Raw genomic sequence first — 13,410 nt, 5'->3', positions numbered from 1 at the left:
GTGGGATGTGCTGAGGGTGGGGTGAGGAAGGTCCCTTCCAACCCAAACTGTGCTGAGATTCCACAGGAGGAGATCCCACAACAACTGAGGTTGGAAGGAGACTTTTCCAACCCCCCCTGCTCTTGCAGGGCCTCTCAGAGCCACTTGCCCAGAAGAGTGGAGGAAAGCAGCTCCTCTTTTGGGTCAGTGCTTGTAACCCTCCCCTGATGGGAGCTTTCACTGGCAGTAATTGGGGAAGAACAGGATTCCTGGGACCTTTCTTAGAGGGAACTGAAACATCCCTCGAGAAAGAACTCCCAGACCAGCAGAGACAAGGCCTTCAGCTGGAAAAGTAAAAGCCCTTCTGGGGCTGGACTGAGTGTTCTTGTTTTCCACAGGTCCTGAAGAATATTGGATGGGAGCTCAGCAGGACATGAAGGGACCAGATGCCTCTTTCTTTGTTGAGCCACCAGGTAGGAACAGTTTTGTCTTCACCTGCAGGAGCTGTAAAGATCTTTCTGAGCAGCAGAAGCAGCTTCTCTGCCTGTCTGCCTTCTCAAGGAACACGAGGCTGTAACGGAGCCGAGCGGGAGCTGACCAGGGAGAACACTGTTCCTGCTTCTCACATCAGTTTAGGATGGAAATGCGTGTTTGAGAAACTGGGAATGACTTCAGACTGAAAGAGAGTAGGGTTAGGTGGGAGGCTGGGAAGGAATTCCTGACTGGGAGGGTGGGCAGCCCCTGGCACAGGTTGCCCAGAGAGGCTGTGGCTGCCCCTGGATCCCTGGAAGTGTCCAAGGCCAGGTTGGATGGGGCTTGGAGCAACCTGGGCTAGTGGAAGGTGTCCCTGCCCATGGCAGGGGTGAGCTTTAGGGTCCCTTCCAACCCAAACCAGTCTGGGATTTTGTGATTAAGTTTCTGGTCACACTTAAATCCTTGGAGCTCCTCTGAGATGTTGTTCCATTGGGGATACATCTGTGTTACAAAATTTGATCCCTAATGGGGGTTTTATTGCATATCTAATGAAGAAGCTGAGAAGAGAATAGTTTAACACCAGTCCTGGTGTTTCTGGAGCTGGTGGCTCCACCTGGGGCTGGGGGTGGATCTGGGAGGCTTTGTAGCACAACACTCCTCAACTGTGTTGCTTCCCTCAGGCTTTGGGTGTGTTTCTTGGGTGTTGCACCAATTGATTTCCTGAGGATGGACAACAAAAGGCAATTCTGGTTTTCTCTGCCCTGAGGGGGAGGCTGGAGGGAGGGGTTCACTCCCCAGGGTGGGAGGGGGACTCACATCCCAGGAGAGGAACCTGTTCTCTGAGAGCTTTCCAGGTGCTCACCCCCCTTGGTTGTGTCTCCCAGTGCCCCCTGTAACCACAGAAGCAATAAAGGCGAGTTTGCCCGAGAGCCCCCCGGCCGTGCCCCCCAACTCTGCTCCTGCTGCAGGCTCAGCATTCCCGGGAGAGCCCGGAGCTGCCCACGGACCAAAAGGTTGGTGCTGGGTTTGGGTCCCTTGAGAGCAGGCTGTGAGGGTGGGAAGACATGCAATTGCCTCTTCTGAGGGAAAGGCAGCGAGGGATTGAGGAATCCTGCTGGGACTGAAGGTTTGGGATCCCTGGGGAGTGTTGGGGAGGAGCAGCAACTCTGCTGGACTGGTCAGCTCCTGTGCCCCCAGTCCAGGAACTGGTTTAATGATCCTTTACTGTCTCCAGATTTGAGCTCCAGGAAAATGCTAAGGTGTGTCAAGAACGTGGTTACAACGTGGAATCACGGAATTGGGGTTGGAAAAGCCCTCTAGGATTGAGTCCAGCTGTTCCCCAGCACTGCCAAGGCCACCACTAAACCATGTCCCCAAGTGCCACATCTGCCAGGAACCTGATCTTACAGAAATACCTCCAGGCCTGTCTGTGTTAAAGACTCTCTTTAAAACAAAAGGTTTTTAAGGTATTTGTGCAGAGCATCAGACCTGTGGTACCGGTCGTTGTCCCATTTCCTGATACTTTATTCCACTAATTCCCCTCATCCACCAGGGAACATCCATACTGCTTTTAAGACCTGTTTATTTACAGTCTTAGCCATCTGTAAAATCACAATCTTGAAATTTTATTTTGGAGAAGATCATGGTGTCACTTAAACCACAGCAAAGGCAAACCCAAATGAGGGTGGTGCATGATGGATCTTCTTGGTTTGCTTCACTGAAATACTCCTTTTGTCTAAATGGATCCTTAAATACCATTTTAAAAGAGACCTTTTCCATTTTTCTTATTTCTTTCCTTCTTCAGTTTAAGTACCTAATAGTCATTTTATCTAAATGGATTCTTAAGGACCATTTTAAAAGGCATTTTTTCCATTTTTCCTATCTGTTTCTGACTTCAGTTTAAGTATCTTACTTAGATTTAATACATTTTCCATTGGTTGAGGAGGATATTTTTAGATGTGACTCAAAAAAAAAATCAGTAGAAATTTTATTTTTGTGTAGCATCTACTCAGCAGTAGGTGGGAGATGTTCAGGTCATGGTGCTGCAGGACATGGAGGATGGGCAGAGCTTGGGGCTGTGGGAATTAGGAGCTGCAGAAGAGAAATCCAGTGCTCCTGGCACCGATAGTTTATACAGAGTTGCCTCTAGAAGAGAAATATTTAATAAAAACCGACTGAAAAAACTCCTTTAAGGGGATTTTATAAAAACAGGAGCTTAAATACAGAGGTTTGATTGTCCTGTGAAGTGACAAATGTTGGTTTGGAATTACCAGCTCAGTGTCTTGGGAGATACTGTGTGGAAAATGAACGAGGCCAGTTTGGTCAGGAAGGAATGGAGGGATTTGGGAATTCACAGGATGACTGTTGTGTCAGGAGTGCCTTAAGCTGCAGCACCAAACCACCCACTGACAGCACAAGCCATGTTTAAAGTGAACTCTGTGTGGCTTTGGAGTGTCCCGGGACTTTTTCTGCTGTTGGAATTCCCAGCTGGGCTCATAAGGGTGATTCCACATTTTCTGTGTCCTGCTTAGAGAGGGAAAAACAGGCTACCCAGAGAAGCTGTGGCTGCCCCTGGATCCCTGGAAGTGTCCAAGGCCAGGTTGGAGCAACCTGGGCTAATGGGAGGTGTCCCTGCCCATGGCAGGGGTGGCACTGGATGGGCTTTGAGGTCCCTTCCAAACCATTCTGGGATTCTCTGCAGCCCCCCTCGCTGTGATTCCTGTCCATGTTCTGCTGGAACGTGTTCCTGGCACTGGATCCAGCAGCTCTGGCCCTTTGCCAGCTCTGTGGCACCAGAGAGGTTTCAAACCCAGCGAGTCCCTGTTTGGCTGCTGGGTGTTGGGAGCAGAGGGATGTCCCTGCAGCCCGGGGCACCAACGTGGGGCAGGAGGAGCACTCAGGGGACAGGAACACGGGGACAGCTGGGGTGCCCTGGGCTGAGGGGGCAGCAGGGGATGCTGAAGGGCAAGAGGAGAGGCCCAAAGTCACAAAGCACAGGGTCAGGTGTTTCCATCTGCACTCCCATTGATCCTGTGCCCTGTGTGTCCCTGGCAGGTGCAGCCCCCGAGGCCACGCCCGTTCCTGCAGAAAAGGCTGGCTCTGTCCACGCAGGAGACACCAGCCCTGCCCAAGCTCTGGATGCTGGATTTGCACCCTCAGCAGCAGCCAACCCTTTCCAGGCCATGGATGTTGGGTTTTCTCCTGCCCCTGAAGCCAAGTCTCCCAAAGCTGTCAATGACAAATCCAGCCCGGGGACAGACCTTGGCTTCTCCCCCACAGCAGATGCTCCATCCCACCATGCCATGGATTTGGGGTTTGCCCCAGCAACAGCTGTGGAATCCCACCATGCCATGGATTTGGGATTTGCCCCAGCAGAAGGTATGGAATCCCACTATGCCATGGATTTGGGATTTGCCCCAGCAGCAGATGCAGAACCTCCACATGCCTTGGATTTGGGATTTGCCCCGGCAGCAGATGCTCCATCCCACCATGCCTTGGATTTGGGGTTCGCCCCAGCAGCAGGTGTGGAATCCCACCATGCCATGGATTTGGGGTTTGCCCCGGCAGCAGATAATAAACCTAACCACACCATGGATTCTGAGTTTGCCCCAGCAGCAGAAGTCAACCATCACCATGCCATGGATTTGGGATTTGCTCCAGCAGCAGATAATAAATCTGACCATGTTATGGGCTCTGAGTTTGCCCCAGCAGCAGAAGTCAACCACCACCATGCCATGGATTCTGAGTTTGCTCCTGCAGCAGAAGCCAAGCCTCTTCCCACCCTGGATTCTGGAGCTGTCCCTGCAGCTGACCCCAAAATTGCTGTGCCTGGAGAGCTGGTGACATCTGGGTCTGCCCTTCAGCAAGACAAGTCTCCCTTGGACAAGTCTCCTGCAGGTGAGTCTGTGCCCAAAATCCCAGAGTGATGGGATAATTCAGGTTGGAAAAGCCCCTGACAACCATCACATCCAGTGGTTGGTTTGCTTGGCCTAAAAGCCCTTGGGGAGGGCTCAGTGCTGCTCTCAGGGTACACAGGAGGTGCTTCCCGGGGGCTCTCCACTGAGAAAATACAGAGCTAGAATTTCTTGATGGTTTTGATTGTTTTCCCTGGGCATTCTCAGCAGTGCTCTCTGTTTTTTGGGCAGCCACAGAGACATGCTGGCTCATCCCTGTTCTTGTGGGAAATAAGAATTGAGAGAGGAAGTGGGTTTTACCTCGTTCGATCCAAATTTAAAATGTGAATTTTTTTTTTTTATTCTTTGCAGAAGCAACGGCAAAGGTGGACCAAGAATCCAAAGTCCCAGAAGCTCGTGTGGATCATTTAGAGGACACCAAGGACACCAAACCCCCTCCCAGCCCCTCCAAGGAGCCCCTTCCTGGGCAAACCAACCACCTTCCAGAACCAGCAGGTGGGAAATGCAAAGCCCAGGACAAAACTGGGTCACCAGCTCCTTCTGCCCCACCACAGGCACTGCTTCTCTTTGCCCTTAGCAAAGGAAATGCAACAAAAGTTGAATTTCAAGCAGGTTTTTCGTGTGTGCTGACGAAGGGCTGTTATAAATCCATGTTAACATTTGAAGTTACCTTCATGTAACTTGTCTTTTTCTTCCTCATCCGTGGTTGTTGTACCAATGTCTGTCATCATCTTCCTTACTATTTAGAATCTGAATAAAATTAATTACAGGGAGAACTGTTCTCCCATGTAATTATGGCTTATAAATGGAACTTTGGTGTAATTACACGTAGCAAGGGCTGGTGTGGTGTCTGCAGGAATATACTGTGAGGTAGAGATGAATTCAGGGTGCTCAGCATTAGCCAGGGCCTCCAGACTGATAATGGAGTTTACTCTGAATTCCAGTGGGAATCTGGGACACTCTGAATTAGGATGATTACAAAGAGGGAAAAAACCCAAACAAACACCCTGTGCTTAAGCCTGAAACAGTCTCTGCTTCGTGCTTTGCCTCCACCTTGGCATGTCTTGCAAAATATAAAATTGCTGCTTAAAATCGGTTTGTGAGGAGATAAGATATGGTAGAAAACCATGTCTCAGAAGCTTCATTCCTCTTAAACATAAAAGTAGCCCTGTCCCCTTCCCAAGGGACTGTTTTTATCTGCAGCCTCCCTGAATTGCTGAGACCTGAAGCTTCCTGTCCCTGTTTTTTCATGTTCCAGCTCCAGCAGAAGCAAAAGAAGACATTGCACTAGAAAATAAAGACCTTCCAGAAAAGTCTGTCCCTGCTGTGGTTGTGGAGGCACAAAAGGAGGAGCCTGAGCACAACCACGTGGAACCTCAGCAAGGAGAGGCCCTGCCAGAGCCCACAGGTAGGACATAGATAGTGATTCCATTTTTCCATGGAAATTGTCTCCTCTCTGAACTGCTCACCCTTCCCTCCTGGCTGTGGGGCCACCTGAGCAAGCAGGAGTCTCTTTGCTGTGGTTTTCTGAATTCCTGGTGCTGGCCTTGCACTTCCCTCTGGTCCCTGCCCTCTGAAAGACTCTTTTCCCCTCCATTTCCAACTGAACCCCCCAAATCCGTGTGCTCCAAGTACTTTCTCACTGGGACTGGCTCACAGCTGCTCTGCTGGAGGATGAAAAGCTCACCATGTCTTTGCCATCACCACTGGCTTTTTATTTGGGTGTTAAAAGGACCATTAATCCTTGCTGCAGTGTTCCCAGTGAGGAGTTCCAAATTGAGTTGTGTAACTGCTGAGGGAAGGTGTCATTGTTTTCCTGCCTCTCCAGGAGCTGGTGGTGCCACACTGGTCGTGGAGGTGGATTTGTGGGCCAGGGCTAAGTGACAAATGACTGATGCTCTCTAAAACTCAGTGGCTTTGGAGCTGAGGGAGCCCTGAAGGGACACAGCAGGTGACTTTGGGACACAGGTTCTGCCTCCCACTGCTCCCACCCTGGTGCTGGGGGAAACTTGGCTCTCCTCCCCTCCATCTCTTCCAATCTTTCCACTAAACTTCTGTTTTCCCAGTCTGGAAGGATGCCAGCTGGAGATATAAAAAGTCTCTCTCTTAATCTTGTCTTGCTCAGACAAAATGGATCCTTAATGCATTTTTAAAGAGCCGTAGCATGTCCTTACAGGAACTGGTGCTTTTTGGTGGGGTAAGAGCTTCTGGCAGGACTTATTTTTAAAGGGCATTGACCACGTATTGGAAGTAATTAAGTAGGTTTTGGGGGTAAATGTCTCCCCCAGCCCTACCGAGGTGCCTTTAGTGTGGTATCAGTGCTGGAAATCCAGCCCACGTGACTGTACGGCCCGTTTGGGATGGCTAAAGTCACATAAATAGTATATTTATTATTTTCTTAGCGAGCAAATAGTGGCTTTGATGTTTGAGGAGGCTTCTGTATTCCAGGTCTTCCCACTGCACAAGTCAGGCAAGCTCCCAAATCCAGCGACCGCGGGTTTGGCGGAGCAAAAGCTGCCCCAGTGCCTCTCACAGCTGTGCCAGAGGAACAGCCAGTAGGTCTCCCAGAGCAGAAGAGCCCTGACCCCGTAGTGGAGCTCGGATGTGGTGCTGGAGCCTCCTGGAGCAGGAGGGTCCCACCCAGAAAGGCAGCCCATGGCCCCTCGGGCTTTGTGGAGAGCTACGGGGACCCACCCCGGGAAAACTGGGATTTGGAAGGTGCCGTGGTGAAGAAAAAGAAAAAGAAACCCAAACAAAGGAGAAACCAGCTGCCCAGAGCGATGGAGTTCTGGGATGAAAGTGGAACAGCCCCCGGAGCTCCCGGGAATTCTCCGTTTGGTGCCGCACTGCAGGGTCCGGGTGTGTGTCCCGGAATGCCGGGAGCTGCCTCTGCAAGCAGAGCTTTGGATGTGCCAAAGGATGCTAAAATAACAGCTGGGAGTCATGTCCTGGATGAGCAAAATGCCTCCTCGGTGCCAGCACCAGGACAGCAGGCCCAGAAATCCCGAGTGCTGGATGCCAGGCCTGGGGATGTCACGAAAACAGAGGGAAGGAGAGGTGAAAGCTGGATGCTGGAATGTGAAGGCAAGAGCAAAGAGGTTCCCTTGGAGCAGGTGGGCAGGACTAAGGTGGGGGAATCTGTCCCAGCAAAGGCACCCACCAAGCCTCTGGAAAGAGATTTTCCTGATAAAAAGGAGAAGAGGGAGGATAAGGAGCCCAGACGTGCTGACCTGGTCCATGTGAGCAAAGCAGAAACTCCCTTACAGAGCAAACCTTTGGAATTGCTCCTTCCTGATAAAAACAAGGAGCCTAAAACCACATCTGCCAGTCAGGAAACCCTCAGTGACACTGTCCATCAGCCTTCCCGTGGGGCTCTGGAAGCAGCAGCAAAGAAAAGCTGGGAAAAAAGCAAAGGGGTTGGGAATGAATCCCTCAGAGAGGCTGGGCTGGAGGACAAAGTTCCTGCAGAGCCAAAGGCAGCTGGTGAGACTAAACCAGTGCCAGAGGGAGGACTGAAGACCCCAAGAGATGCTGCTAAAGGGCCTCTTGCACCCTTGGCTTCCCCAAAGCCTGAGGAGGCTCCTGCTCCACAGGACAGGAAGGCCAACGGTGTTCCCGACGCTCCCAAACATCCCAGCCCTGCCGAGGCACTGGGCAGGGGGGTGGCAGCAGATTCCCCAGATCAAAACAAAGGGAAAGGGTTTGGTGCTTCAGAGCAGCAGGCTGGCAAAGATCCTGCTTTGACACACGGGATGGACAGGCCCAAAAAAAAGCGCGGGGAAGGGAAGGGCAAAAGGGTGAAAAGCTTCCCTGAGCACATGATGCTCTCAGAGGATGGGAGCAGATCCCCTGATGGAGGGAGGGTGGATGAGGCTGGGAAAGAAAAAGCTTATCCCGACAGAGACCAAGGTTTCCCTGCCAGGGGACACCCCCCAGGCAGCTCTGCACAGGCCTGGCCTGCAGACAAGCCCAAAAAAAGGGGCAGCGATGGAAGGAGTAAAAAAGGGGAAAGAGGTTTTTTCCAGCAGCCTTTCCTTGAGAATAAGATGGACCCAAGTGGTTTTCCTGAGCTGTCCAATAAAGCTAAGGAAGTCAGTGATAAGGGCAGAGAGGGGGGTTGTGTCACTGCTGGGTGTTTGCAGGAAGATAGAACTAAAATGCAAAGGCCAACTGAGGTGGTGCCAGGGGAGATGAAAGAAAACACTGGGAAAGATGAAAAAGCTGATTTGGGGGCTTTAGCCCAACCTTTGCTGCTGGAGAGCAGGAGAGAGGAAGCCAAACGTCCTGCCCTGGGTGACACCATCAGCCAGCCAGAAGAGGTGGATTTGGGTAAAAAAGGCAGAGAGGCCGGAGGGGCTGCCAGGGAATCCCCTGGGCTCAGCTCCAGTGGGACACGGGAGGCAGAGAAACCCAGGAAGAGGAGCAGTGATGGGAAAAGGAAACAGCCTGACAAGACTTTGGGGCAGGCAGCTGTCCTGGGGGCAGGGGGGGACACGGGCCAGGAGAAGGTGGCTGGAAGCAGGAAGGAAACGACCTTGGATAAGGAGGTGTCTGGTTTGGAAAGAGGGAATCTGGCAGAGGTGCTGGGCAAGCCTGAAATCCAGGGTGGCAATAGGAGTGCCTCTCATCAGCCAGTTCTTTCAGGTCATAAGGTGGAGACATCAGAGCCAGGAACAGGCAGTGCTAAAGAGACTTGGCCCATGAATACAGGGAAGGATCCAGGTAGATCCCAGCCTCTCCCAGACCACAGGGCTGGGACACACAGTCCCACCAGGGAAGTGGGGATGGACGAGACCAAGAGTAAAACTAGAGATGGGAAAGGCAAAAAGGCTGAAAATAGTCCTGAGCTGGGTCCAGGTGACGTCCCTGCAGTGGGAAGTGTTAACCAAACTCAGTCTGAGAAGGGCAAAGGGGCTGGTTCCAGGACTCCAGAGGCTCTGCTGGATGACCTCAGCATTCCTGCCAAAGGACAGGCTCCTGCTTTGCCTCTGGAACCACAGAAATCTCACACAGGGAGCAAAGAGAAACACAAAAAGCTGGAGCCTGAGTCTCAGCAGCCGTTTGTGCTGGAGCAGAAGGCAGGAGCAGGGACGAGCCCTCCCCGGGACACAGAGATAAGGGACAAACCTGAAGGTCCCAGTCCTTCCAGCAGGGACAGAAATCCTACCCCAGAGCAGCCAGCAGTGGCAGATCCCACTTTGGCCCTGGTTACTGAGAGATCTAAAAAGAGGGGTTATGATGGGAGCAGTAAAAAGACCAGAAGTGCCTCCAAGCAGCCCGTTCTTCCAGAGACAGAACCAGAGAGGGGTGAAGCACTGCCTGCCCTGGGATCCCAGCTGGAATATGGCATGGAAGGCACGGATTTTGTAGATGAAAACAGAAATATTAAAAACTTCCCCGCTGGCCCTCAAAAGCTTTGGAATAATAAAGGAAGTGACCTCCAGTCCTTGGCTGAGAGCACAGTAACTGGCCCTGGGATTGAAGGAGATGCTTCCTCTGGCTTCCCAAAGCAGAGAGATGGGGGTGCAGGGAGTGGAGGGCTTCCTTCCCCTGCTCCTCCTGCTCCTGCTCCTGCAGCACTGGCAGAGAAAAGCAGCAAAGAGCCTGGAGCTGGTGCTAAGGAGGAGATACAGACCCAGGAAGGTTGTGAGCAGCCCATCCAGCTGGGACACCAAGAACCCGGAGAAGAGGGTTCAAAGAAAGGTGGGCAAAGCAGAGAGGCTGGTTCCCAGGGTGGCAGTGGGGCAGGGAAACCACTTGCATTGGCTCCTGCAGCCAGACAGCATGTTCAGGCAAAGGAGGATGGAGTTCACCCTTGTCCTGTGGAAAAGGTGGATGATAAAGAAGTAAAACCCACTGATAAAAAGCACAACACTGACAAGGCTTCCCTGGGGAATAAAGCTGGAGGGGCTGAGCTGGGTGGAGGCAAGAGGAGTGAGAAGAGCTCACTCAAACAGCCAGGGAGTGTGGCTGAAGCTGAGGCTGCTCATTTAAATGTGACAGCTGCCCAAACAACCCAGATCAGTCCTAAAGAGAATAAAAAAGGTCCCTCTCAGCCTGCAGAGGAGGGGGATGCTCTTGGTGGCAAGGCACACCTGAAGGAGGCTCCAGTGTTGAAGTCTGAGGTAGATAAACCTCAAGACACAACCAAAGAGAGGGAACCCCAAGACACAACTAAAGAAAAGAAATCTCGAGACGCCACCAAAGAAAAAGAAACTCATGACACAACTGAAGAAAAGGAATACCAGGAAAAAACTAAAGAAAAGAAATCTCAAGACATGAATAAAGAAAAAGAAACTCAAGACACAACCAAAGAAAAGGAATCTCAAGAAACAACCAAAGAAAAAGAAACTCAAGACGCAACCAAAGAAACTCAAGACGCAACCAAAGAAAAGGAATCTCAAAGCACAACTAAAGAAAAGGAATCTCAAAGCACAACTAAAGAAAAGGAATCTCAGGACACAAATAAAGAGGAAGAATCTCAAGACGTGCATAAAGACAAGGAATCTCAAGACACAACCAAAGGAAAAGAAGAAGGATGTGAACAAAAAGCTGTGCAGGAGGCGAAGAAAGAGCGAGTTAAAGCAGCAGAGCAGCTCAAAGGCTACATGAGACCCACCAAGAGCCGGGGGGTGCCGGCGCTGCCAGCCAGGTCAGCTCCCGACAGAGCCGTGCCCAGGCAGCCCAGAGCCACTGCAGCGCCCCGGCCCCGGCCAGACAAAGGTGTGTGTTTGCCCCCCCGAGCTCCCAGCAGGATTAATCCAGGCCTTGCTGTTTGCCAGTGCCTTGGCATGACCCCGGCACCGTTAATCCGGCGAGCGCGGCATGGTGGGTGTTGTGGCTGCTCTGGAGGGGCTCCTGGTGCTGCTTGCCTGTCTCACAGAGCTGATTCCCAAACTCCAGAGGCCTGGCAGCTCGGGCTGACTTCCAGAACTCATTCCCACTTAGTTTTCCATCTGTTGGGGATATTCCAGTGACCCGGCACTTTTGGCTGTCACGGCACCTTGGGTTCTTGTCACCCGGGCCACAAAGGGACCTTCCCCTGTGGTCCCTGAGCAGCTCCATGTGCCACTGCAGGCAGGGCCGGAGTATTCCAGTGGCAGGGAATGTTCTGGGTCGCTGTCGAGGTGCTGGGTTGGTTTGTCCTGCCTCTGACTAACTGCAACCAGCTGCTCCTCCTGCAGCTGGGTCTTGGCTTTGGCTTGAGCTGCCTTGAACCACTTCATCTGCAGAACGGGTTTCCTTCTGGAGTAAAACTCTTTTCTGAAGCAGCTGTATCAAAACAGTGGTGGGGCTGAGGTAAATTTTAAGATTTTCTCTCTCTGTGGAGACTTTGGAGGGGCTGGTTCAGCATCTCCTCGCTGTTCCCCAGGGAACCAGGTCCCTGTGCTCCCAGGAAACGAGATGGGATGAGTTTCATAGAATTGAGTGAAGCTCGTAGAAATTTTGAAATGGAGGATATAATGTGGACAGAGGGGAAATCAAAACTATTCCGGTGCTTCTGCTGATTCCAACCCTTCCTCAGAAGGAAGTGGCACCTCTGTGAGTTCCGAGGTGGGCCGGGAGGTTGATCCCTGCCCTCAGGTGCTCTTGGTTTTTGCCTTGTCATCAGGCATGAAAAGTTTGCTCCTGCTCCTGCGGAGTTTCTTGCTGCCAGTTTGCATGAGGCAGCCACTAACTCACCCCACCAGAGCTCCCGAGTGCCTTAACACGCTGCTCAGGTTTTTGAGAGGTTTTGTAATTTTAATGAGTGTTGCATAACCTGAAGTAGTTCTATTTTCGTGGAAGTGGTGTTCTCTGCATGAACTTGTGCCTGCAGAAGTGATGCTCTTTGGTGCATGATGCAACAACATAAAGGCAGAGCTGAAGGCAGCATCTTTTACAAAAACCAACATTTCTTCAGAGCCTTTCCATCGTGTGCCAGGAGTTCTTGTTCCCCTTTGCTCACTGCTGTATTCAAGGGAGCAGGATTTTAGTGGCAGATCCAGGCAGAAAGGAAAACTCCTCTTGAGCATCTCACCCAGGTAACACCAATTGAAGGGTTGAAGGGTTGAAGGATTCCTGGTTCAGGTAGCAATGTGTGAGTAAGTTGCTCCACACTTTGCACCTGAGAGTTGCCCTGACGTGAGTTTGCACAGGGCTTTGATAAGATTCTGCTGCCTTCATCCTTTCAACACTGTGTAGATTCAACAGTTGGTTGGTTGGGTGTTTTGAGAGGAGCTCAGAATGACCAGCTCTGAATCCACCCAGAGGGTGGTTGGCACTGACCAGGCTCCCCAGGGCAGTGGACACAGCCCCGAGGCTGCCAGAGCTCCAGGAGGGTTTGGACAACACTCTCAGGGACAAGGGGGTTTGTTGGGGTGTCCTGGGGTGACTGAGCTTGTTCTGGAACTGTTGCTGTGTTCCCACAGCAGTGTAAGGTGCTTTGCCATCCACAGAATCCTTGAGGTTGGAAAAGCCCTCCCAGCCCATGGATCCCCCCTGTGCCCCATCCCCACCTTGTCCCCCAGCCCAGAGCACTGAGTGCCACGGCCAGGCCTTCCTGGGACACCTCCAGGGCTGGGCACTCCAAACCTCCCTGGGCAGCCCCTGAAATGCAGACACATCAGCGAGGCTTTTGTCTCCGTTTCCATCCCTGCCCAGCTCCCCACGGAACAGCTGCTCAGTGAGGTGCAAAATGACAGCCAAACCCGTCCTGAATCCCTCAGTTGGCACAAGTGGTGTGGAAGGGCCTTGGGCTGGGACTGAGGGGGGAACAGGGAATTCACACATCAGCTGCACCCGAGTTAAAGCAGAGATCAGTGAGGGGAAAGGTGCTGGGATTCATGACCATGATGAATGTGCTTGTTTACTGACAGAGAATCATGGAATTGTTAAGGTTGGAAAAGACCTCAAAGACTGAGTCTGACCATTAACCCCAGCACTGCCAAGGCCACCACTAAACCCCATTCCCAAGTGCCACATCCAACCCCTTCCAGGGATGGTGATTCCACCACTGCCCTGGGCAGAGCTACAGAGATCCAGGTCATTGGTGAGGTCCAGG

At 51.9% G+C, this 13,410-nt stretch overlaps 1 protein-coding gene across 7 annotated transcripts in view; it reads left to right on the top strand.

Moving 5' to 3' along the window:
* Positions 1–13,410, top strand: part of MAP4 (microtubule associated protein 4) — a 142,860-nt gene that overhangs the window by 86,075 nt on the left and 43,375 nt on the right. For 6 of the 7 annotated variants that reach the window (XM_051806041.1, XM_051806040.1, XM_051806043.1 and 3 more), the window contains exons 8-13: positions 378–452; positions 1,338–1,466; positions 3,508–4,350; positions 4,719–4,862; positions 5,626–5,775; positions 6,816–11,090. In XM_051806041.1, the coding sequence (XP_051662001.1) occupies positions 378–452; positions 1,338–1,466; positions 3,508–4,350; positions 4,719–4,862; positions 5,626–5,775; positions 6,816–11,090 (5,616 nt within the window). The remainder of the gene's footprint in view (positions 1–377; positions 453–1,337; positions 1,467–3,507; positions 4,351–4,718; positions 4,863–5,625; positions 5,776–6,815; positions 11,091–13,410) is intronic. The other variant, XM_051806045.1, reaches the window with a different exon arrangement.

The sequence above is a fragment of the Manacus candei genome, unplaced genomic scaffold (genome assembly GCF_025592945.1).
Source record: "Manacus candei isolate 608988 ecotype Guabito, Panama unplaced genomic scaffold, ASM2559294v1 h1tg000066l, whole genome shotgun sequence".
NCBI classification, from domain to species: Eukaryota; Metazoa; Chordata; class Aves; order Passeriformes; family Pipridae; genus Manacus; species Manacus candei.
The sequence above is the reverse complement of the archived record's forward strand: the minus strand, read 5'-3'. Positions and strand labels throughout refer to the sequence as shown.